Below are 25,142 nucleotides of genomic sequence, written 5' to 3' on the forward strand. Positions count from 1 at the left end.
GAGCAGATTATTTGTTACTGTTAGTTCAGCACAACACAACACAACACAACACCTTTGTTGTTGCTTGTTAAGGGCAGCATTACGCCATTGTAACGTTTAGTCTGCTTAGCTGAAGAAGAAGAAGACGTTGCATTTGGGGATGCTTTGGGTAAAGTAAAGATGGCGGAATTGTCGCGGACTCAACTGTCAGAAGAGAAGGAAACAAAAACTGAGCTCACGAAAAGACAGAGGCGACCGTGGGAGGATCTGCACAAGTCGGGTAAAATCGGCATAACACCAGAACTCCCGGAAACGTTGGGGTTTTACGACATTATCGCCGCCAGGAGGGAGCAACCGGAGCATTCAGCAGGTAACCGCTGGTTCCCAAACATCTCCGACGTTACTACCGCCTCAGCTAATTGGCATTAGCTAATTGACATTAGCTGAGGCGTGAACGTTAGTGTCTTCGTAAATACAGCGTTTCACCGACAACGGTAATGTTAAGCTTAATAGGCGTCAGGGGTGTGTGCTGAATAAGCTGAGTCTGTTGTTTACATTTAGTGTTTAATTCTGTAACCATCCGCGAGTTTCCTACACCTCTCGTTTACTGCCTGCTTATTTTGCATTGTTTGCACTGTTTGTTGCTTGTTAATACTGCTTATTGTGTTGTATTATACAGCCTTATGCTGGTTTACTGTTTATTTGCCCCTTGCGTGGGGATATGTACATGCACATTGAGAGTCGATGCACCAGAGTCAAATTTCTGGCCAATAAAGCTGATTCTGATTTCCTCTGTTTGGAATCATTGACCATTCCTTTTGACGGCTGCTATTTGAAGGGTTCCTTCTCCCAGCTGCTGTTCTGAGATCTGTCCTCCATGGGATTTAGATCTGGACTCCATTACCGGCCACTTCAGAACTCTCCGGGGAACTGTCTAAAACCATTTCTGGGTACCAATCTGGCTTTTTTATGTTTCTGTGTCAGCAGTGGGGCCCCTGAGTCTCTTACCAGAGCTGTTGCACCCTGCGCCTGCAGCTCGAATGTGTTTGGACGTTGCTCGAGGTTCTTTATCCACAATTCGAACAATCCTTCGCCATCTGTCATCTATTTTTCTCTTTCGTCCATGGAGATTAGCTACAGGGCCATGGGCTTTAAACTTTTTTTTTTGGACACAGGAACAGCTTCATGCTTAATCATCCCGTGAACTAAGGACGCGTTAAGTCCTGAGTTTTCGTCATTCACAGAAGTTTCCCCTCATTCGTCCACAGGTTGGCGTTCTCACTGTGTTCAGCAGTGACTGTAATAGTTGCAGATTTGTGCTGACCCTACCACTCATGTTGTTCTAGATCCATCGCTGGCACGCTTCATTTGCACGGAGCTGACCAGAGGTTATTTCCTGGAACACAATGAGGCAAAGTACACGGAGCGCAGACAGAGAGTTTACACATGTATGCGAATTCCCAAGGAGCTGGAGAAGGTACTGTCTATAATATAAACCAAGAAATCATCTGCACCCCTTTTTCTCCATCAGTCTGCTGTCAGCAGCACACAGACTTCACACTTGCATATAGTGCACTAGTGATGAACTGATGACTTCAATAGTAAATTTGTCATCTCTAGTTTTCGAATTACTTAATTGGTTTGTTGACTGCATAAACGTGGGCACACAGGTGTGGTAGTGCGTTATAATTATATAAAAGCATTTTATTTTGTAATGTGCTAAATTAACACCACTATATTTTTGTGATTCTTCTTTTTGCCACCAGGTGTCAGCATTTCACTCTGGGAACTAATCTGACATCTATTTTCTCTATTAATCTATTTGTTTTGTCTGTAAAAGGTGAAAAATGCTGCTAGGTTATGTCTTCAGATGTCTTGATAATCCAAATGTTTAGTGTACACTCATGTACAACAAAGAAATGCATTCACGCAAGCTGTTAACTTTTTTTTTTTTTTAGCATTATCCAGTTACGACATGTAACCTGACCCAAGTTATTGAATTAGTTATGCATTAAAATTGTACAGTGAAGTGGCTGAGATGTTTGTATATTGTTTTCGGAGCTGAGTAGGTTGTCCACTGCAGAAATGCACCCTAACAAGCAAACCCAGACTGGCTCAGGCTTTCCCTGGGGATAGCAGAGGAATGTGTGTAAATATAAAAGGCCTCAGAGTCTTTACTATGTTAGGCAGACTAAGCCACCTCATGGGTACCTGAAAAGGCCTAAAGAAAAGTCATACAGAATCCACCAATGAGAGAAAACCCCTCCCACCAACTTCTGCCAGTATTTACCTCAGTGCCTTAATCTTGTTCCTCTTAGGAATAGGACTGAGAAGACATCAGCTGTCTTATTTCTTATGAATCATTTCTTTTAAAATGACATGGCAACGGTTCTTCGTATATGTGGAAATGTGAAGGTATGTGTCTGCTGCAGTACTGGGTTCAGACCGAGTCTTTGTGTTGTGTCACGTGTGGTGGTCAATTGAACCTTTTGTAAAGGAGACAGAAGATGCTTTTTAACTGTTGTGTAAAACTGTTTGTGTCCCTCCAGTTGATGCTTTTGCATTTTTTTTCATTTCTTATTTTAGTTGGAGATCTTGTCCTTATTTGGTCGAGAGAAAGATAATGAGTTAGCCTCCACAGGCTATACTGTCTTTCCCAGTGATAATCAGTGTTTATCTAGGAGGTTTAGTTTGTTGTACACTGTTGACAGTGACTATTGTTATTTAACTTGGAACTGTTGCTGTGTGACATTTCCAGCTAATGATCTTTGGCTTCTTCCTGTGTGTGGACGCCTTCCTGTATGTCTTCACCCTGCTGCCCCTCAGGGTGCTGCTGGCTCTGCTCCGCCTCCTCACGTTGCCATGCTGTGGCTTCAGGTCAGTGCCTGTGCACACGCTCACACATAAATACACATGAGAAAAACGTAAAATTATATGTGCAGAAAAACCTGTCTACAGATAAGCCCGTAGGTTTAACAAATATCGAGTCAAACTAGTGCTGATCGCAGATGTAACAATAAAAACATCTACATCTTTCAGTTGGCTCAAATTTAATGTTTATTTATTTAGTCTTCTCAATAATTTTAATGTTTTGTGTTACAGTATTTGGGATGTCTCACTTGAAGAGAAACAATTTGTCGGCTACTGTATGTGTGGTCCCACGTTAACATTTAAACTAATACTAAATTGTTTCCTCATTGTTAAGATCACAATTTATCACAGTTACTCATTGATTTTTGGGAACAAATTATGTTTCCTATTTAGACATTCTGACTAAAGCTTAAAACTGTTGAACAGTTAAATAACATTCAGCATACTTACTCTGTTTAAAATCCTTTTTTAAAGTAGTGATTAAGTTTAAGAGCTTATGTTTGTAGCCCCAACTACAATATTTGCAGTTGAACCAGTTTATGTAATGCGAGGGGATTTTGGTCTGACTACGCCTCACATCAGACGATGTATGTGCACATGATTTACTTGTGAATGGAGTTTACTTTCCGATGGCACACTGGGGAGGATAACTGACTGCAATCTGTCAGTATTGCACAGTGCTGGGTTGCATTTATTGAACTAGGCAAAACAGCATTATCATGATTAATGGTGTAGCCCTACTGTGCAGATACTGAACATACAAGCAGTGATAAAAACCTTAATACATACAATGTATGTGACATATGAAGGAAGGTAAACATATTCATAGAGGCGTACACGCATAGCTGAAAGTTGTGATTAAATTGTTCCTGTGCAGGAGATTGAATTTCATTTTAAAGTAATGTCACACTTACTGAATTTATTCTTAGTTTCATGACAGACATACTTTTTAACAAGAAGGCACGTGTGTTCTCTTTCACAACATGGTCATATGTCACTACAGAAAATTCTGTGCGACCGCTCCCCCACTGCAATAGTGTGACACCAGTTTAGTACATTTGCTTATACAAATAAACTGTAGCAAGTCCAGTACTGTTTCTTAAAGTAGCAACAGTTTTACTCATTGACATGGAGCAGAAACGAGGCTGCCAGGTTTCTGTCTGTATGTAGGGTTGGACCCAAATATTCAGCTGTTCTGATATTCATGTGTTGGATAGATGATTGGTTTTCAATTTTAGTATTTGAATATTTCAGTGTATTTCTGATTATTACTAACGAAGCTCCGAAGCCTGAAAGTTGACATTTGTTACATTCCTACTTGTATCTACATAGTCTCACCAGGATCAGATATTTGTCTTTCTGGCTACATGAAAACACTCTTGTAGATATGACACAAGTCAGGAAATGTATTTGATGAAGTTTCCATGCATGGACAACGTGGGGTTTGTACAGAAAATCTGGAAAACGTGGAAAATAAAAAACTGATGGTGTAGTGTCACAACTCCCCGTAGACTCTGTACTGATACAGTGCACGTTTTAGTAATGGTAGTTTTCTGCTATACAGTGATCTGATTCTCATCAACAGTCATTTTCACTTTGAACAAACACTGACAAAAACATAAGTGATGTGTAATTTCAAAAAGTAACTGAAACTGAAAAGCAGCACAGCTGTGAACGCCCCCCCCCCCTCCCCGCGCCCCACCCCCTGAATCTGTCTGCTCCCTTGCCTTCATCCCCCTGCAGGGCACGCACATGCCCCTACTGCAGAAGAAGCAGGTACTGCCTATCTTCATAAATATTATCAGTCCATATCCTTTCACCATTGTCTCTTCATCTCTGTTTTGTCTGTTTATATTCAGCTTGGCACCACACATCATGTCCCATTCTGCAAGCTGCAGCCATGTTTGTTCCTCATGAATCTGGGTTTTGTTTTGTTATTTCGTATTCATCCAGAGAAGGTTTGCTGAGAGTGCATGCTCATTCTTGCCACCATGTTACTTGTCAGTGATGCAGTTGCACTCATTCCAAGTGAGGGCTGCTTAATAAAACAGGTCTTCCTCCCACTGATCCCTGAGCAGCTTTTCTGGAGCATTGTTTGAGGCTCAGTTGCATTGTTTGAGTGTTTCTCTGCGGTTGTTGTTGAGGAATGGAAAACTGCCTCTTCTCCTTTCATGTACAGACATCCCCAGCTGCTCTACAAAATGGCTGTTTTCTGCTCACAAGTCAACTTATCTAACAAGGTTTTTAATCACAAATGAAGCTTCCTCTTGTTTTTCTGGCCCAGAGTTGCTGGTGTGTGAAAGGCATATGCTATGGTAAATGGCTATTTGAAATACACCACGTGGCTGACTGCACTAAAACACAGTGCTCATGTGTGTGTTACGGAGATGACGCTTGTAGAATGGAGATAGTGAAGTCTGCTTTGTGGAGACTGCTTTAAACATTATTGCATCCAGTGTTGTGTGTGTGTGTGTGTTGCACAAGCTGGGAATAAGATGCTCTGTGTTAGCAGTTTAGTCATCTGAATACTAAAGCTGGGGTTCGGACTGTTGCTCCAAAAAATAAAAAAACCATTGCCAGTGATTATTATTTACATCTCACTTAACAATTTTTTAAAACAATTTTTATGTGATTACAGCAGCAACCCAGTTCATACAATGTACAATTCATGTGTGTATGTGTAGATATTATTTTATTTTTATTTTATTTTTTTAAGTGTAAAAAAAAAAATCTTTCTCACCTCAGTTCTCTTTACTCAAATATATTTATTTGTGTATTGTTCACTCACTTTGAGCACTGACTTTAGACGGAAAATGTGCACGGAGACTGACAGCAGTGTTATTTTGGGTCTCTTCATGTATTACATGCTGCAGACCTGACCACTGGATGGCGCCATACCTTCAAGAAAGAGAGAGAAATCAGACCCATGTCTCCCTGATACTGGATTGCAGCCTATCTTTTGCATTTTTATCTGCATCTTTTCTTTGATCATGGCTACATGATATAGAAAACTGCAAGCCCCCCCTCGGTGTTAACCCCAACTGTGCACAGAAGAAATGCGACATCAGTGAGATTTAGTGGGTGTCCTATCTAAGACACAAATAAACCCCAACAGAATCATTGTCCATGCAGTGGACAGAAAGGCCCAGATGTTCTTCCTGTTCTCTTTGCAGCCCTGTGCTCAGCTCTGCACTAGCTCAGAAGATAGTGAGACACTTGATTGGGCTCATTTACACATATTTTTAAACTCGGGCCTTTTTGCTTCTCTCAGCTTGGAATCAGGTCCAGAAATAGTTCAGACATCTACACCTTCCAAACCTCCCACCCTTTCCATCTGAAACACAATTTCTTTTCCTCTCTCATGTTTTAAAAACTGCGAGGGGTGTGGATGAGATCTGTTATTGTGATGCAAGATTATTTAACAGCTGCTTAAATGAATGAAATGATGTCTGTTAGAGCAGTTAACGATTGTCCTGCCACATGTTGGTCACTAGTCTGTTGGCCAACTATTAGTCTGTGTGGTTTATAGTGAAGATTGTTAAGTAGTCCCTTTAAAGTAGTGTGGAGATAGACTACTGTTATTGAGTGCCATGACGGTGGTCTAGTGGCAGTGTGGTAAAAGAAACAGCAGCAGCAAAACATTGCATAATGTGGTTGTATCATGCCCTAACAGTCAGATCAGAGGTCCAGAAGGCCCCTTGTCTTTATGAAAGTCTTTAAGCCAGTGAATGATGAGTTGGGTTTGAATCACCCGTGTGATGGTGGTTGTAGACATGCTTACCAGTCAGACGGCTGACATGGAAAATATCCAGGATGTGTTGGACTTAAGCTCTTACCAGCTCTTCCCTGTTCCCTGTCATAGTAAATACTGAGCAACCACCACTATAGATTTGTCAGCCCTCCTATTAACATGCTTCCAAGCTGCCACTGCCATTAATTAGCTGTACGCATTATTACACATTACACGTTTTGCTGTTCCTGCAGTATGTGACAGCTTTAGCATATGTGTGTTCCTCCACTTAGCTGCACCATTTGAAACATTTCTGTCCACAATGCAGTACCCATGGTTTAAAAAAAAAAGAAGTCTAGTCTAGAGAAAAACACTGATACGTTTTTTTTTTTTGGTTTGTTTTTGTTGGTGTACTGCAACCTGTTTGGTAGATAAGAAGAACATTGATGTAATCTTATAAGAGCAGAAACGGAACAAAAAACACATATTAGAAGGAGATAGCTCTTATAATCTTTAGTATAACAGATATTAACTTTAATATTACATTTTGAGTTATCACTACTTTGTGCCTTTTCCTTTATGAGGGATATCTCATTTTGAACAGAAATGTAGTATTTGCCCCATTTGTCTTTTCCTACTGTTTTGTTCAAAGCCTTCATAACTAGCAGTGTTCAGTGACACTGGTTTGTTCGTGTATTAAACCAGGGGTCCAGTCCCTTCACCTGGCTTCTCTGACCTCACTATAAACCTGTATGTCTAGGTACTAGTGAAATGTGGAAATAATGATTTAATGCTACAAATATGTGCATGTGTTACTTTTGGTAAAAATGTTTCTAAGCATAAACATATGTGTCTTGGTGGGAACGCATCAAACTGTTCACTCAGGCAAAATGACAACAGGTTAATTTGTGTGCATGTTAGTATAAACAGTACTTGTGGATATACTGCACTGTGTATGTCAGCATGCAATTCTGCATTCTAACGCTCAGGTTGTCTGTTGGTGTCATACAGGTTTCACAAGTTGTTTTTGTGTTTGTGTGTTGCCAGTGGGTCACGGCTGCTGCAGCCAGCACAGGTGTGTGATATGTTGAAGGGCCTGATCCTGATGTTGTGCTTCTCCATGATGCATTACGTCGATTACTCCATGATGTACCATCTGATCAGAGGACAGTCTGTCATCAAACTCTACATCATTTACAACATGTTGGAGGTGCGTCACATTTCATGCATTAATATCTGACTTTACAGCATCACCTAAGGCATTTACACAATCTAAACAAAACCTATTGATGCATTTCCAGTTTCTGTTTTGTTGTATATCTAATACATGGTATAATGGTGCTTAATAGCTGCGCATAATGATGCGGTGGCTAGTCCTGATTTACAGTTAACATGACTCTTTTTAGTCAGAGTACACAGTTCTGTGTAAGTCTGACCCATGGTTCACTTGTTTTGTAATCAAGCATTCAGAACCTAAATGAACCAAATACAACATAGAAAACTTGTCATGGTGGTATTGTCCAGTGCTGACAATGAGCAAGGTGCCTTAGCGCTAAGGTTACTTTATGATGAGATGATGCAATCTTTTTGTGGTATGATTTATTGGCCTTCACTTAGCAGAACAGTATTGGTGTCAAGGTTGTGAAGCGGAAAATGTTTTTCAAACTTTCTACATGCCGTGATGTGAAAAAGGTTATGAGGCAATGTATCTCAAACTGCACATCTTATGCAACTGGGAACCTTCTCCAGTTTGCTAAAATGTAATATCTGTTATGAAGAACTCGTCGTAAGCTTAGCTGAGAGGTGATAAATAACAAACAGCTCATAAATTATTGAATAAAATATAAATAGTCTGATTTCTTCTCAAAAGAGAACAAAAATACAGTACATACAAAAACAGGATACTTGTGATATCATCTGCTGTTCCTGTGCAAGGTGGCCGACCGCCTCTTCTCATCCTTTGGTCAAGACATTCTGGATGCGCTCTACTGGACAGCCACAGAACCCAAAGAACGGAAAAGAGACAGTATAGGAGTCATCCCTCACTTCTTCATGGCTGTTTTGTATGTTTGTATCCTTCCTGCTCAACTCCGCACCAACATAATGGCTGCTTTCAGTTTTTGTTGCCAAGGTTTGGAGGTTTTCACTGAGCTAAGTCACATGATTTGTATTTTGAAACTTGCCAATGTTATTTTTGATGCTCATATCTAACTCAGTCTTTGTGACTACCGGAGGAGATGAAGCATTTTACATGGCACACGTCTCGGCTGACAGGCATCAGAATTAACTTGGTTTAAATTTTATTTCAACAAGACAGACAGACTAGAACTAAAAGGCAAGAACATGGTCTTGAGCAGCGGTGATTAATATAGGAAACAGAAGCTGTCATCAGGTACTTAACTGAGTGGGTTTTCTGACTAGATTGTTTTTAATTAAGTTTAGTGGTATTAGGCGCTAAAATGCTTTTTAAATCATTGTTTTCCTGAGTGGCTGTCTCTCAGTCCTCCATGCCATCCTCATCATGGTTCAAGCCTCCACCCTTAATGTGGCCTTCAACTCTCACAACAAGTCCCTGCTCACCATCATGATGTCCAACAATGTCAGTACACACATGCACAAACACACACAGTGCAAATGTAAATATGCACATGTATGCATCCCATGATATTCTAGGACACAAGAATTTCCCTGGTGTGATTGTTTGAACAGCTTTTGCACAAACACAATATATATATATACACATATATTCCTCCACACGTGCTCATAAACGGTATTTAACTTAAATGATTTGCATGCAGATGTCCCAGAAAAAAATAAACCTGGCACACTGATGATAAAATTCAGCTGCAACGTGCTCTTTTTTTCTGTATCATAATGGTGCTAACTGAATTTTCTTATTTGTTTTTCGGTTCGCTGAAACAGTTTGTGGAGATCAAAGGAAGTGTGTTCAAGAAATTTGAGAAAAACAACCTGTTCCAAATGTCCAACAGTGGTAAGATCTTCAGTGTTATGTACTTATGCTTTAATTGAAAATCATTTTTAATGATGGTCTAGTAGATATCTCCGTTGCTGTTCTCAGTCTGCACAGAACCTATGCTCACAAAAATGAGTATTTGTTAAAATCTTCAGAGACCAAGCCTCTCGCTGTCCCCGGAAGAGAATAGTTTATCGAAAGCAAACAGTTGATTTTTGTACAGTACATTCTGATCCTGTTCTAGAGACGATCTGTCAAAGCTACCAGTTCAAATGCTTGATTTTTCCAGAGTATAAATGTATACAGAACGTAATTATAGAGGGTAAAAACACAAGTATAAAATATGTATGCTATGTGTTCATATCACTCATAGAACAGTACCCGTTTCTTCATTACATTATGACTGTCAGGAGTATTGGGATTCAAATGTTGTAATTTAACAGGTTTTATGTACATCCTTTGTATGAAAACTGTAATTTCCTTCCAATCCTCTACGGAGATATCTACCAGACCATCATTATTTCATGCATGTGGATGAGAAAGGGAGTTGTTTTCGGGGTCCTTTTGAAATCAAAACCCTCAGATGTATTGGTGCTCAAGTCAGAATATTAGTACTGTGACATTTAAACACTGGTAGGAGCAGACAGAAATATTCTAATTTCTCAGCTGGTCAGCAGTCTAACCAGTGGTCACAGCAAAAGTTCATTAGTTATTTGCCATTTTGCATCCCAAACACCAAGTCTTTAGCAAATCATGTAGACAAAACCTAAGCTTCTTTTGTAGTGTCTTTTGGAAAGATGGATGACAGACAGACCTTGATTATAACAGAAACTCTGTAGGTTTACAAAGACTTACTTCCTCTTCCTTGTGAAAGAACCTTTTATGAATCTATCCATTTGGCTTTGAAAGACAAGTACAGACATAGATTAAATACCGTGTGTCCTCCTATATTCCCTGAGGGTGCTTTTTATTTCTCTGTCACTCCTACTGTATTGTAAAGACAGCAGAAGACAATAAGCCTTAGTCAGCGCTGCCCTCTCACTGTTCACTCACATCTTGGAAAACTGCCTGTTTATGGAGCTGAGCATGGCCCTAACTAGCAGTGTAAATGATGACATGCTAAACACCTACAGCTGTTTTTTAACACTAGATAGGTGTTTAGTGCTTAGTATTCAAGACTGACTAAAATTAAATTGACTGCAACCACTCAATAAAGAAAAGTGCTGGAAAATAAAACTGACAGATCTGATTTTTAAACCTCCATTCACACCCTTAAAACCATTATCATGGAAAAAAAAATCTGCTATAATAACAAATAACTTAGCCATATTGTCCCTATTGATTTTCCATTATATTTCAGCCTTTCCGCTCTGACTGTGAAGCAGGTATTAAATTGCAGTTCATCTGGCATTAAAATAGTCATAAACGTAACTTGCGAACTCCGCAGAAATCTTAATTAAGATAGGAAGTTTATTTAAAGGCAAATGCTATTACAGCTGTGTTCTGAATGAAGTCTTTGCTGTTTACATTTTCTTAGGCAGGTTGTTCCAGAGCTGAGAGACTGTAGTTGTAAATGTGATTGTCATCCTGCAGATATCAAAGAGCGTTTCACCAGCTACGTCCTCCTGCTCATCGTCTGTCTCAGGAACATGGAGCAGTTTGCATGGAACCCAGGTGACTGTCCATATTCCCCAGTTTAATGTACAGTTTAATATGTTTTCACCCAGTATTGCAGTTAATACAGATGGGTACTATGCTGCCCCAGGTTTATTCACCATAGTTTGTCTATTTCCAAAGCTGAATTTTTGAAAACGCCTCAGTCCTACTGTGCATGTTAAGTATTCCCACCCTAGTACAGTGGTCAGTGCTGTCAGGGTAAAAACTGAGACAAACATGCTGAGTAGCTCCTTTCCCGCTGTTTCAGCTGACCCACTGTTACACCTTGGGGATCTTTCTCTCCATCAAACCTCAGTGAATGAGACAGGGCAGAGTCAAAGATGAGCTTGTGTGACAGCTCTCTGAAAACACTCAGCTCCTCCCGACAGTCTCAAAGCCAGACACAGTAGATGACAGATGTGCCCTGACAGCTGAAATCATAACACTGATGTACTAATACTGATAGAGCTGCTGTCCACTAATGCCACAAGTCCCCAGCAACTGACTTAGTGGTATCTACACATCTTTATTTGCATTACACCGCAAAAACAAAGCACCTGCTCTCACTTAATAATCTACAAAACACTTCTCCATATGGAATGAGAGTTAAAACTGTTTTGTTCAAAGTGTTTTAAGAAAAGTGTACAGGTGTGGTGACCTGCTGTAAACTCTTGGCTATAATCTCAGGAGTTTTCCCCCATGGAAACTGCCATAATCATTGGGGCATATATTGTTCACATTGTGTGGACACTGTTTTAAAGCACTACTCCATATGAGTGCTAATGTTGCTTTGTAACAGCTAGCTATGTAAAAAATCAAGTTTGGTAACACATTACAACTTTATAAAGGGAAAAGAAGTGGCCAAAAATATATTAAAGCAAATTTAGCTATGTTAAGACCCTTGAGTTTTATGACTCTTGCTAGTATTAGCTAAAAGTTGTAACTGGATGGTCATCACACTGGCTCAGAGAGTCTCATGTGGCATTAACATACCAGAGTCACTATATTAAGATATAACTCCAGCTGTTGCTCCAGTGTAGCCAACAAAAGTGAACCTGTTGTATCTAGAGCTGCAGTGCTGCCGATATCCAGGGGAAGACTTGTTGAGTGTGTGCACTCCCTAAAAACTGTCTCAGCACAAATTAGGGTTAAAAAGTATTTACACATAACACAATTCTTGCGTGCTTCCTTTCCTCAGACCACCTGTGGGTGCTGCTCCCTGATGTCTTAATGGTCGTCACCTCTGAAGTTGCTGTTGACATCATTAAACACGCGTTCATCACCAAGTTCAATGACATCACTGCAGATGTAAGAACCAAGCCTGGCTTTCATTATTGCAAACATAGTCCCATTCACTAGCAACTTGTGACACGCGGTTCATGAACAAAACCGGATGTAGCCGATGGCTTTATTGTCCTGCTTTGTGCCTATAGGTGTACAGTGAATACAGAGCCAGTCTGGCCTTCGATCTCGTCAGCAGTCGACAGAAAAATGTAAGAAACTGTCTCTTTCATATCACTGTTATTGCACTTCCATAAACAGCACTGAGCAATTTTGTTGAGTGCTGTAATTTGTGTTTGTCTGTTATTGTGTAGGCTTATACTGACTACAGTGACTCAGTGGCACGGAGGATGGGCTTCATCCCTCTGCCTTTGGCTGTTCTGGTAAGAGGCTGCAGTCTTTTGCTATGCAGGCACTAAATATCAGAGCTTAGTCACTGGCACATAATCTTTAAACCACTGTTGTTTGATGCCACTAGCTGGCAATAGCTGCTTGATGGTTCTCACTTTATTCAAATTATATTTTGTCGTCATGTTTTAAAAGTAAGAGTTTCAATTTCTTCTGCTTTGTTATGTTCTAACAGCTTATCCGAGTGGTAATGAGTTCAGTGAAGGTGCAGGGAGCTCTTTCGTATACCTGTGTGTTCCTCTTTTACCTTGGGTAAGTCTGTCAAGCTTGTACGATAGTCTTTAACATTATTACCTGATTTTACTGTAGATTTTCTTGCCTAACATTTCAAAGTGAGGGATGCTGTAAGCTGCATGTTGCTGTACTTGTGGTACGGAACATGGCAAATTCATTTTACATATGCTGCATGTATTTTAATTGGTCATTTAAAAGCTGAAACTGATTTTGTGGGAGTTGTTCATGCACATTAATCTGGTGATAAGATACAGTATGTTTTTATAACACTGTGGTGTTATGTTCTTGTGCTGAGCTGCTGATAGCCCCGCTCATTTTCATGTGCTGAATCCCATTGGGTTCGTACCATTGTAGTTTCCCTCAGGGTGAAGAAGCAGTGTTGTCATCTCTACTACAATCTCTGGCCTCCCCCACCCCCAACTTAAAAATAGCTCTGGCTTGAACAGACCACAGTGCCTTGACAAAGATTCAGCCACACTGACACGCTCTTGGTTCGGAATGGCCTGTCGCAGCGAGCAGCGGTCCACAGACCCAAATGTGTCCGTCTCTCTCTGATCACAGCGTCAGAGTCTGGGCCTCACAGCAAAGGCCAGAAACTCTGGTGTTAGTGGTAGGATGTGAACAGTGGAGAGTGAAACCAGATGGTAGAAGAAGCAGGTTCAGTATATCTGTGGCCCTGCTCCAGACCGCACTGTGATAACTCAGTGAAAACAATCCTCATTATTTTGTTGTTTGTTGATCAAAATCTACTCTGAATCCATCATACAAATGATTACAAATTGCAAATTACAGGATTGGAAAATAAACATTTTATTGATTTACTGCCAAAATTACATTTATGAACTTTGTCAAAATGCAAATATACAGTGCCTTGCGAAAGTATTCGGCCCTCCTGAAACTTTGCGACCTTTTGCCACATTTCAGGCTTCAAACATAAAGATATAAAACTGTAATTTTTTGTGAAGAATCAACAACAAGTGGGACACAATCATGAAGTGGAACGAAATTTATTGGATATTTCAAACTTTTTTAACAAATAAAAAACTGAAAAATTGGGCGTGCAAAATTATTCAACCCCCTTAAGTTAATACGTTGTAGCGCCACCTTTTGCTGCGATTACAGCTGTAAATCGCTTGGGGTATGTCTCTATCAGTTTTGCACATCGAGAGACTGAAATTTTTGCCCATGCCTCCTTGCAAAACAGCTCGAGCTCAGTGAGGTTGGATGGAGAGCATTTGTGAACAGCAGTTTTCAGTTCTTTCCACAGATTCTCGATTGGATTCAGGTCTGGACTTTGACATAGCCATTCTAACACCTGGATATGTTTATTTGTGAACCATTCCATTGTAGATTTTGCTTTATGTTTTGGATCATTGGCTTGTTGGAAGACAAATCTCCATCCCAGTCTCAGGTCTTTTGCAGACTCCATCAGGTTTCCATCCAGAATGGTCCTGTATTTGGCTCCATCCATCTTCCCATCAATTTTAACCACCTTCCCTGTCCCTGCTGAAGAAAAGCAGCCCCAAACCATGATGCTGCCACCACCATGTTTGACAGTGGGGATGGTGTGTTCAGGGTGATGAGCTGTGTTGCTTTTACACCAAACATAACGTTTTGCACTGTTGCCAAAAAGTTCGATTTTGGTTTCATCTGACCAGAGCACCTTCTTCCACATGTTTGGTGTGTCTCCCAGGTGGCTTGTGGCAAACTTTAAACAACACTTTTTATGGATATCTTTAAGAAATGGCTTTCTTCTTGCCACTCTTCCATAAAGGCCAGATTTGTGCAGTATACGACTGATTGTTGTCCTATGGACAGAGTCTCCCACCTCAGCTGTAGATCTCTGCAGTTCATCCAGAGTGATCATGGGCCTCTTGGCTGCATCTCTGATCAGTCTTCTCCTTGTATGAGCTGAAAGTTTAGAGGGACGGCCAGGTCTTGGTAGATTTGCAGTGGTCTGATACTCCTTCCATTTCAATATTATCGCTTGCACAGTGCTCCTTGGGATGTTTAAAGCTTGGGAAATCTTTTTGTATCCAAATCCGGCTTTAAACTTCTCCACAACAGTATCTCGGACCTGCCTGGTGTGTTCCTTGTTCTTCATGATGCTGGGGCTGAATAATTTTGCACGGCCAATTTTTCAGTTTTTTATTTGTTAAAAAAGTTTGACATATCCAATAAATTTCGTTCCACTTCATGATTGTGTCCCACTTGTTGTTGATTCTTCACAACAAATTACAGTTTTATATCTTTATGTTTGAAGCCTGAAATGTGGCAAAAGGTCGCAAAGTTCAAGGGGGCCGAATACTTTCGCAAGGCACTGTATTGTGATTATTGATCACACAACAAAGTTTTTGTGAATAGACAGGGATATGGCTAGCCTTACATCAGAGTTGCAAATGCTTTTAACCAGTTGGTTTCAGTGGTTCTGGTGCAGCTCCACAGTACTTTTTATTCTTCAGTCAGAAATGCGCCTCTCTAAATGCAGCTTTCTCCTTCTATAGTCTCGTGACACTCAAAGTATTGAATAGCATCGTTCTGCTGGGGAAGTCGTGCATTTATGTCAAGAGGGCCAACATGGAGGGCAAACTGTTCGAGAGGTCTTCGACCACTGTATCCTCCTCTGCAAAGAGCCCCAGCAAAGCAGACCAGACCAGATGTTCCACACCTTCAGGTAAACCATACACACAGGTTGTGTTTATATGCAGGCCAGGTTCTATCAGCCAAACACTAAGCTTCTGAAACAGTGTGGTGTGTTAATGTGCACACGTTGTAGACACGCTTATAGTGATGAACCTACAGAGAATTATCACCTAAATCGGCAGCTGTCCAAGGCTTGACAGAGCCTTAAAGTGACTTTCACTTTATTGCTCAGCTATGCAGTTGAAACTTTACTGTTTTGGTTCACTGTCACTGCACTCAGTGCTGTTTTCAGCTGCAGCAAGCAGCTGCTTTCAGCGGAGAAAAAAAAAAACTGTATCCTGCCTGGGACAGTCAGTGACTCGCTGGTGAACACAGTGGAGCATTTAGCAACTAAAGAGTTTCCTCAGGATTGGTAAAGATCAAAGACATGCAACAAAGGTCCATGGTGGATGTTGGAGTTATGTGGTGTGCTATCAGAGCACCCGTTTTCATTTATAAAACCAGTATCTATTCATAAAATGTAAAAAAATAGTTGTTGAACCCTTTTCAGTATGGTGCTCCAGCTTTGTATTGTAGACACAAGAACCACTGACATTTGGAAAATGATTCTACATGTCACAGTTGACATATCTAAAACAGCCCCTCTTTTCTACATTAATGCATTTTCTCTTTAAGATTGATGTAAATGTTTTGACAGTCTGTTAAAAAGACCCTGTACCAGAAGTCACACATGCACAGTGATAAAGATTTGGAGGTGGCAGTACCTCCCTGTCATCCACAGCCGAGTCCCTGCAGGTCTTTTTCTCCTGTGTGTGCCACAGACTGTGCTTCTGCCCCGAGCCAGGAGCTTTACAATGACAAAGATCCTGATGGTGCATCCCATCATGTCAACCATCAAAGCTCCTACCACCCCTCGTATTTCAAATGAATCTGGTTTCTGAGAAAGCAGCAGCTTACAAGGCTTGTGGTGCATTACTAAGTTCTTTAGGGTAGTGGGAAATTAATGGCTCTCTCCTTCTTCCCACACATTTAGTTGGCAACCTCAGATTCCATGCTTGCATTTCTAACATTAAACTACTTTGGTCTGTGCCTCATGCTTCACCTGCTGCTCTAGTTGACTCACTGCACAGTTGTGTTCGTTTGTAGGTCTTTGTCTTTACTGTGATCTGGATTCACAAAACACAAAGATCTGCCATCTGTCTATACTGCATGTTTTTGTCTAGAGGGCAGAAGTGGGTAATTTCAAGCCATATGGTGGTTAACTTTTTATTAAAGCTTACATATCTTTTTTTTGTAAAATAAACCCTTGAGAACTCAAGGCAGTTTATTTACACATACAAAGGACTAGTAGCAGCTAACTACATAAAATTACATTAAGCAAAACAAGGGAAAAATGCAGCAAATATGTCTTAGGACCTTATACAACTGACACGGTGAATGTTAGACCTCCCTACTTACACATCCAGATAAATGTTGGTAGTTATTTGGTGTCTTATTCCTGGCAATTTACACTCAATAGTCACTCTTCTTTTAATGCTGCTTTGGTCTCCACCAGCTCCTGGGATTTTTTTCTTTGAAGCTATTAAATGCTCCACTGTGTTCACCAGCTAATGTTGCGTCTGCTGCTCGGTGCTTGTCAGGTAGTGTACAGTTGGCTTGTCGAGGAGCTGCATGATCTGAAAACTAAACTATAACATTTAAGCTGCAGGTCATAAAACCAAAACGGTGAGTTCTAAGATGAAAAGCACTCCAGAGAGCTGAGGGGACTGCAGAGTAGACTAAAAATCTAATGTCTTTTTCCCTCTTTAGATTAGTTCAGTTTTCAAATATGAAGTGATAATGCTAACAGCACAGTGTGGTAGTCAGTGCTCCTGTCGGGTAGAACAGTGAACTGCCTTTGTATATCACACAAATGCAGTGAGTCAAACGTGTCCTTTGCACAAGTCACAGCAAGAACTTAGCTAAAGCAACTAATCTGTGACAGTGACCATACATCAGGTGGTCTGATCCTAGGATAAATAACTGATCAAAATAAACCTGATGCAGAAAAACAGAGCATCAGAGACTGTGAGAGAAGGTGTGTGCAGTGCACCACCGACAGGAATACCTTCTTAGAAATTCTTGGCAGATTCAAAGGTAACACTGTTCAGCTGTTTCAAATGTTCTTTTGGTGCAGTGCCCATTTTCATGGCCTCAGTCATTCTTGAAATTCTTTTTAATGCCTTGCTTAAAACACATATAGAGTATAATCTCAGTGGGATGCAGGAGCTGCGTGCTCTGAGGTGGCAGCTCAGCTCTGTCTGCAGTAGAACTGGGAGCTTGTTGTAGCCAGATGGCCTAGGGCTGGGCACTCTCTGTGGACAGTCTTGTTAATATCCAATGCTGCTTCACACAGTTGTCTCTGATAGGATGAATGATTGTGTTTGGTTTATGGTTTCCTAATGTAAATGCACTCGGTTCGCTCAGAGGCTTTGCAGTGTTTTAACATAATGCAGTAGAATGTGACTGAAACCAGCTGTGCGGCTGTATGTTCAGTGATCGTGACTACTCATGATGTGAGTATTGAACAGTGAGGTGGGTAGAGGTTGTGTGATTTACAGACCCAGCAGGTTGAATCCCTCCCTGTCACTCAAGGCAGAACAAGTGTGCTTCTGCTGTTGCAGGCTGTGAGCACATCAGCCTCTCCCAGCTTCTAGCTTCTTCCTCTTATACAGTATATATATGAGACAGGTTGTGGAGGAATACTTTGATCTCCACTATGGAGTTAGACATCTTTAATGACAAGAAGAAGATAGCAAAATGAAACTCGTGCATGAAGACAGATGTGTAGAGGAGAGTTGTTTCTTTGTATTATCTCTGGCAAGGGGTTAATATTTCTGCTGCTGTTTGTTCACAGTATAACTCAAAAAATGAGTGGATTTTGAAATTTTTGGAGCGGTAGGCAATGGCCCATGCTACAATGCATTGGATTTTGGTGGTGATCTGGACCAAGGGATTTTCTTTTCTTCACTATTTTGAGTGTAGAAGGGCTGTTGACTGTATGTGGACCCCCTTGTGGTGAAAGTGTGCAACTGTGCTGCTGAACACTTGGAATAAAGATGAGCTAATAAGTGTAGCAGGAGGCACGTTGGAAAACAAACTCTAAAGTGGATTTGCGTGCAGCCAAATGGGTAAATTATGTGCATCTATGAAGAACTAAGCACACATTATGTCAGTCTGCATGGGACATTTATTTAGCCATTTGCAGCATTTAATAATTGCTCATGTTGATGCAAAATCTTAAGATAATCTGTTCAGTGTGTGGCTTGTTCATATTGCTAAGGCTAGCTGAGATGCTCCAGTCTGGTAAACTGTTGGCTTTGGACATTATGTCACCATCATGTTCAATGGCATTATGGTGATGATTATTATGATTGTTGTTGTTATGAGATGCCTAGGTGGAGGTTCGCACTCTGAGTGCTGTCTAGTTGTTACTTCTTTCTTATGTTCAGTTTAATGCTGAAACAAAATTATTTTTGTGTTTCTCATTTGGTCTTGGAATATGCTTATTCACTTTGTTGCCAAAATTTACACCATTCTCATGTCTATGCATCAGGAATGGAGCTACTAGCAGTGTCAATTATCTTATATGATGTTTGTGTGTCTATGTGTAAATTAATTGTATGTGGATTTTAGTGATTCTCAATGACTGTGCACCTCCGCTCTGCATCAAAGTTTGAAAAATATTATATTCGAACACAAACGTCTCCCTTCAGCCGTAGTAAGGTAGACAACAAGCTGCAACTTGAGCTTCATCAAAACGAGCCATCCTCCGTGCTACACAAACTGTCTATGTGCAGCTTTCTGATGGAAAATTTGGCTGGAGCTTGTCTATCACCTTACTGTGGGTGTAAAAGGCGTCGTGTGTTTTAACAATGTTTCACTTATGATTTACTGATCCAACTTGGAACTTTTACAGAAATCTCACCAGTATCTGTCATTGCCCCCTCACCCCTCAGGGCACACTGTAATTCACTGGGTAATGGGCTGCCATCAGGGAAAAAAAAGTAAAAGTGTACAGGCTGTCAAAATCTGAGTATTTGTAAACTTTCCCACCCCTACTGTCTGCTGGATCAGCTGAGCAACCAAAGCCATCCCTAAGTTTTTATTTCTGCCATTAAATTTCATTTTTGTCACTATTTACAGGTGAAGCCAAGGTGGAGCAGATCCCTGCCACACCCTGCAGCCCACCATCATCTGTGACTTCCCAGCCGACTCCCAGGACTGATTTGTTTCCTCCTACACCCACTAACATCTCTCCTGCTGCGCCAAAGAGCCGTCCTACAACTCCTCTGCCTGAATCTGAACCACCTGCATCCTCACCCTCAAACGAAGAGGACGAGGTGTCACAAGGAGCCTCTGAACTGAAGCATAGGACTCCAAAAGAAGACCTGCTGGAGATTGACCGGTTCACAATCTGCGGTAACCGCATCGACTGAGCACCAGCAGCTGCTGACGTAGCAGTGAACCACTCAGGAAGGACAGAGAGCAAAGACCTCTCAGTTCAGCTCTTGTGGCAAACGGCCTCAGAAAGCTGAGTATTTATTGAAGTCACTGGGAATACAGTAAGTTATTGTGAACATGGACACAGTGTGAGATGATCCTGCTGTTGTTGAAGCCTGAAGTCAAGAGGTTTGACAAAGAAAACTTCAGCTGGCTTAAAACAGCAGGAGAGAGAAAGTGTATGTGTGGCAGCCCAGTCCTCAGTGTGAACTGGTGTGTGTGTGGAGGTGTTGGCGTGGCTCAGTATTTAGCGTGAGTGTGTGTGTGTGTGAGAGCATATGTGTGAGCACACAAGCACTTCCTGTGAGAGCAGAAGGAGCGAAGTTTCTCAGTTTGCTCAGGCAGACTTCCAAACTCTCACATTAAAGGTTGCACCTGACTCGTTTTTAACTGCATCAGGCTCATTTATTCTGAAACACTGGGTGTCATCCAAATTATCAAACCAATGATCAAGACAAGCTCGCTGGGTTTTTTGGAACAGTGTGTTCGAATCAGATTTACTGAATTCTTTTGAGCAGTTTAAGAAATTTAGATGTGGGAGGAGTTAGAGGGCTTCTAACAGGTTCAACAAGGGACTTTGAGCCAGAGGTTCTCAACATTGAGGTGAGGTTACTATGTATGACTTTAGTCTCTGGCACTGAAAACAAAATCATAACTGAAAAAGCAAACATTGGCATTGAAGCATTTGTATTGGAAAGAAAAAACATTGGCATTAGAAAGTATTAATATGGGAAAACCACAATCTTCTGAATTTTTGTTAGCATATGTCTTGTTCTATGCCAAAGTTGTTTTTCTTTCAGTTTCACTTCTGTCACTGTTTTGGCGGGGAGAGGAGGGCTTCGATGAGTGGGGCTAAGGAGTATGATTTGCATAGTCTGAGATCCATGAGGAGAGGATGGCTTTCTCCCCATTGAGGCTTCTATCAGCCGAGCATGGCCGCATAGTTACTGCAGCAGCTTCCCTGAATTCAGCTGGAGCTCTCAAACTGCCATGGTTCTCTCTATTGGTGTCTTTACTCCTGATCTAAAGCTCACTTTAAACTAACATTATGCCGGTGTGGCACAGGTCTGCTGGAGCAAGTGCTCCTGTTAGGTACAGGTAGGCTATAGCTAATAGAGCTAATGTTAGCTGTAACTAGACAAATGCATTTCCTGAAGAAAATGCGTGTGGATGCTGATTGCTGAAGAACTGCCCTGAAATGGCTGAAATCCATTGCTGAAACAGCCGAAGGCTGAGATGCAATGCACATCATAGCCCTCCCCTCCAGGCCAAAACGGTGACAGAGAAGTGAAACTGAATGGGGAAAAAAAATGACAAAAAAAGAAAATCTGAAGATTGTCACTGGGGAAAAAACAACTTTGGCATTGAAAAAGACAACTCATGTCCTTTTTCCAGTATTAATACTTTTTAATGCCAGTGTTTTTTTTTTGTTTTTTTTTTACAAAAGAAATGCTTGAATGCCAATGTTTGCTTTTTCTTTTATGGTTTTGTTTTCAATGCCAAGTTTTATTTTTCCAATCAGTCTGGTGCCATAACCTATTTCGGCACACTGCCTTTGCCAAAGAACAAACAAATGTAGAATCTTGTCTCGTAGTTATGACTTACTTGCTCACCTGATAATGTTCAGGTAAGTTCTGCTGTATTCCAGCCCCTGCATTATCTCATGTTTACAAGAAAAAGATCTTGTACTTATGAGAGAGTAAGTCATAATTACGATGCAAGACCCTCTAATTTGTTTTCTTTGGTGAATGCAGTGTGCTTCTGTAGTTTCCCCATAAAGGGTCATAATGAATTTGTTGTGTTCTAATTAAGAAAATATGGAAGCACATTGCATTCACTAAAGTAAAAAGAAATTGAAGGATCTTGTAATTATGAACATCTCATAATTACAAGATCCTGATCTCATAATGACAGGGTTGGAACACTAAAGACCCTGCCTGAAAATCATCAGGTTTTACACATTCTTTAGTATCAAAGTAATTCAGTGATAATTGTCAGTACATCACAGATGTGAACTGTTAATAGCTAACTTGCCATACATACACCTTAAAGTTGCTCCCAACACTGATAAGTTGCCGGACCTTTTGTTTTTCACTTTGTCCCTGGGACTAATATGAATTTGTCACTAGAGGAGAATGTTTGCACAAGGACCGTATTGTCTTAAATCAGACAGGTCACCTTTCTCATTCGACTCATGTAACATTCTGTTTACATCCTAGAAAAATAGAAGCAATATTTCCACAACAAAATGCCTTTTTGTGCATGTTTTATTTTGACTGACTTGAAGTTGTATGCTGCAATTTGAACTTTTCTTTTATTGCAATGAATGATCTATTTATACTCTGCCCAATAATATAACAGACCAGTTGAATCATTGTTTTCATTTGTGACCAAAAAATAATAAATATATATATATATATATACTATATATTGCAGTTTTGTAATTCAAAGTCAGGCCAAAAAGTTCCTGCAGCCAAACCAAATATTTCCATTGTGTCAGAGCTAAATCTTTTTTGTTATTATGATTACATTTGGTAAAGTTCATTAGGAAGGGTGTGTTAGGCACTTTGTGGTTCCACAGCAACAGTTTTATGCCACAAGCCAAACAGTGTAGCAGAATTTCAGTATTTAGACAAATACAGAATTTAAGAGAGCTGACAGTTACTACAGTCTGAGTAACTTACCAGCTACTTGTCTGGCCTGTTAATCATATGACAGAAATATACTGAAAGTTGCTTTTGCAGAGCCTCATATTTTACTTTAAGCAGAAGGAACATGTGTATATACATATCAGCATTGATTTAGTTCTGTTTTGGAGAAAAGGTCTCTTTATAATGTTCCTTGTAATAAGGAAGAATAGTTCTATTTTTGGAGCTGTGCATTGTGATATTTTTTGTGCATGACATCTAACTCTCCCCGGTCCTTCATGTGGTTTTGGCAGATGTCTCATCCCCACTGACCCAAGCTCAGCTGTGTTGTGGTCAGTTCAGCTTCAATGGTTCTAGTGCGAACATGGCTGAACCACAACTGGACCCGGCTGAGCTCAGCTGAGCTAATGGAGTTGAAGCAGACATGTTCTGATGCAAGCTGTGGTGGTCCTGTACACTGCCTTGTTGATTTCATTACTTATTTAATTCCCACCTTGATAATTACTAAAATGCCCCATTTTGGATTAATAAAAGTTGGTTTTGTAAGAATATGCAGTAGAGTCATTCATTTTTCTATTGCCCTCTGTGTTTACACTTATCTGGAAACGGGTTCATTTTTAATTGTACTGGCGAGACAAGCTGCCACAGTACATAAGTCTAATTTACTCCTCCAGCTGTAGCAATTTGACCTGCCTGGATCCTGTAAGTGCAATGCTTTTATTTTTGAGAAGTCTAGAGAGATGTTTGTATTATTTAGTCTAGTCCAAGGGGTGGACCAAATAATAGACAAACCTGTCAGTATAACACAACTCAACAGCAGCAAAAATCCATGTAGCCTCCAAAATGATCAAACAGTTGAATCAGAACCTCGTTGCAACAGTCTGAACATAAACTGAAGATTAAAATGCTCGTTTTTAAAAGTGCCATAAATGAAATCCTAACAGCTGCTGAGCTCACAGGTCGACACCGAAAACTATGGATAAAAAGAGTTGGAACACTTTTGTCAAAATACACTCTCTGGCCACTTTATTAGGTACACCTGTACAATTGTACGCATCTTTCAATGCAATACTTCCACCTTAACATCTGTGTTTATGAAGCTCAAAATGTTTCTTTTTAGTGAAATGTTAATTAATAGAATGAATGTATTGCCAAGTATGTTACACACAAGGAATTTGTTTCCAGTACAGAACCGAGGAAGCCATCTGCGGCACCAAAGAAGGCTGTGCATCTTTTTCTTCCTCACTTTTTCCTACCACTCAGCCTTCTGTTAACATGCTTGGATACAGCTCTCTGTGAACAGCCAGTTTCTTTGCCAATGAATGTTTGTGGCTTACCCTCCTTGTGAAGGGTGTCGATGATTGTCTTCTGGACAACTGTCAGATCAGCAGTCTTCCCCATGATTGTGTAGCCTAGTGAACCAAACTGAGTGACCATTTTGAAGGCTCAGGACACCTTTGCAGGTGGTTTGAGTGGCATGTCACCATATTCTAATTTATTGATAGTGAATTGGTGGGTTTTTGTTAAATGTGGGTCAAAATCATCACAATTAAAAGACCAAACAGCTTAAACTACTTCAGTCTGTGTACTGAATTTATATAATACACGAGTTTCACTATTTGAGTTGAATTACTGAAATAAATGGACTTTTCCACAATATTCTAATTTACTGAGATGCACCTGTATAATTGAACTGATACATTTATGACAGAAGTGTTGCAATGAATTGCATACAACTGTGTGCCTAATAAAGTGGCCAGTGAGTGTATATGAACCTGTATATTTTCTGCTGCTGGAAGCAAATGAGAGGATTACTGTTCTTTACACTGATAACAGAAACCAGGAGGAGGATTGTTTGTATTACTGCCAAGAAGCTGAGGTTTATACAGATGACCTCACCTGTCCTGAGGCTGAGCTGCACAGTATCTGTTGAGGGGGTGAGGTCAGGTAGAGTAAATCTTTCAACAGGTCCTCAGAGGGCTAAGGTCCTTATGCTGCTGAAGACTGAGATGAGCTTCAGTTTGGTCAATATCAGGAACTTCTGTTGAGACAGAACAGAATTACTTAAGAGTCCAGGACATCAGAGTTTAATGATGACAGGACAAAGGGGGAAAGAGCCACACACACACAAGACTAATTAAGTAGAGGCAATGGGTGGCTGTGGCTCACGAGGTAG

General features: G+C 40.5%; 1 protein-coding gene and 1 long non-coding RNA gene across 5 annotated transcripts in view; one reads left to right on the forward strand and one right to left on the reverse strand.

The window, feature by feature from the left end:
* Positions 1-111: 111 nt before the first annotated feature.
* Positions 112-20,702, forward strand: tapt1a (transmembrane anterior posterior transformation 1a). Of its 3 annotated transcripts, none has more exons than XM_020593317.1 (15): positions 112-349; positions 1,326-1,456; positions 2,738-2,856; positions 4,594-4,626; positions 7,628-7,790; positions 8,516-8,651; positions 9,082-9,179; positions 9,503-9,572; positions 11,148-11,228; positions 12,409-12,518; positions 12,644-12,703; positions 12,806-12,874; positions 13,075-13,151; positions 15,638-15,807; positions 19,962-20,702. In XM_020593317.1, the coding sequence occupies exons 1-15, from the start codon at positions 160-162 to the stop codon at positions 20,252-20,254; spliced, it is 1,800 nt and encodes a 599-aa protein (XP_020448973.1). In that variant the 5' UTR covers positions 112-159; the 3' UTR covers positions 20,255-20,702. The 3 variants fall into 3 exon arrangements, with proteins under 3 accessions (XP_020448973.1, XP_020448977.1, XP_020448984.1); XM_020593328.1 differs by lacking the exon at positions 112-349 and adding an exon at positions 356-473; XM_020593321.1 differs by lacking the exon at positions 4,594-4,626 and having other exon boundaries at positions 113-349.
* A 4,012-nt stretch (positions 20,703-24,714) lies between these two features.
* LOC109956331 (uncharacterized) overlaps positions 24,715-25,142 on the reverse strand; it is a 55,143-nt gene continuing 54,715 nt past the window's right edge. For both annotated transcript variants that reach the window (XR_002274389.1, XR_002274388.1), the window contains one exon: positions 24,715-25,007. This is a non-coding gene — a long non-coding RNA (uncharacterized LOC109956331). The remainder of the gene's footprint in view (positions 25,008-25,142) is intronic.

The sequence above is a fragment of the Monopterus albus genome, unplaced genomic scaffold, assembly GCF_001952655.1.
Source record: "Monopterus albus unplaced genomic scaffold, M_albus_1.0 scaffold2.1, whole genome shotgun sequence".
Lineage (NCBI taxonomy): Eukaryota > Metazoa > Chordata > Actinopteri > Synbranchiformes > Synbranchidae > Monopterus > Monopterus albus.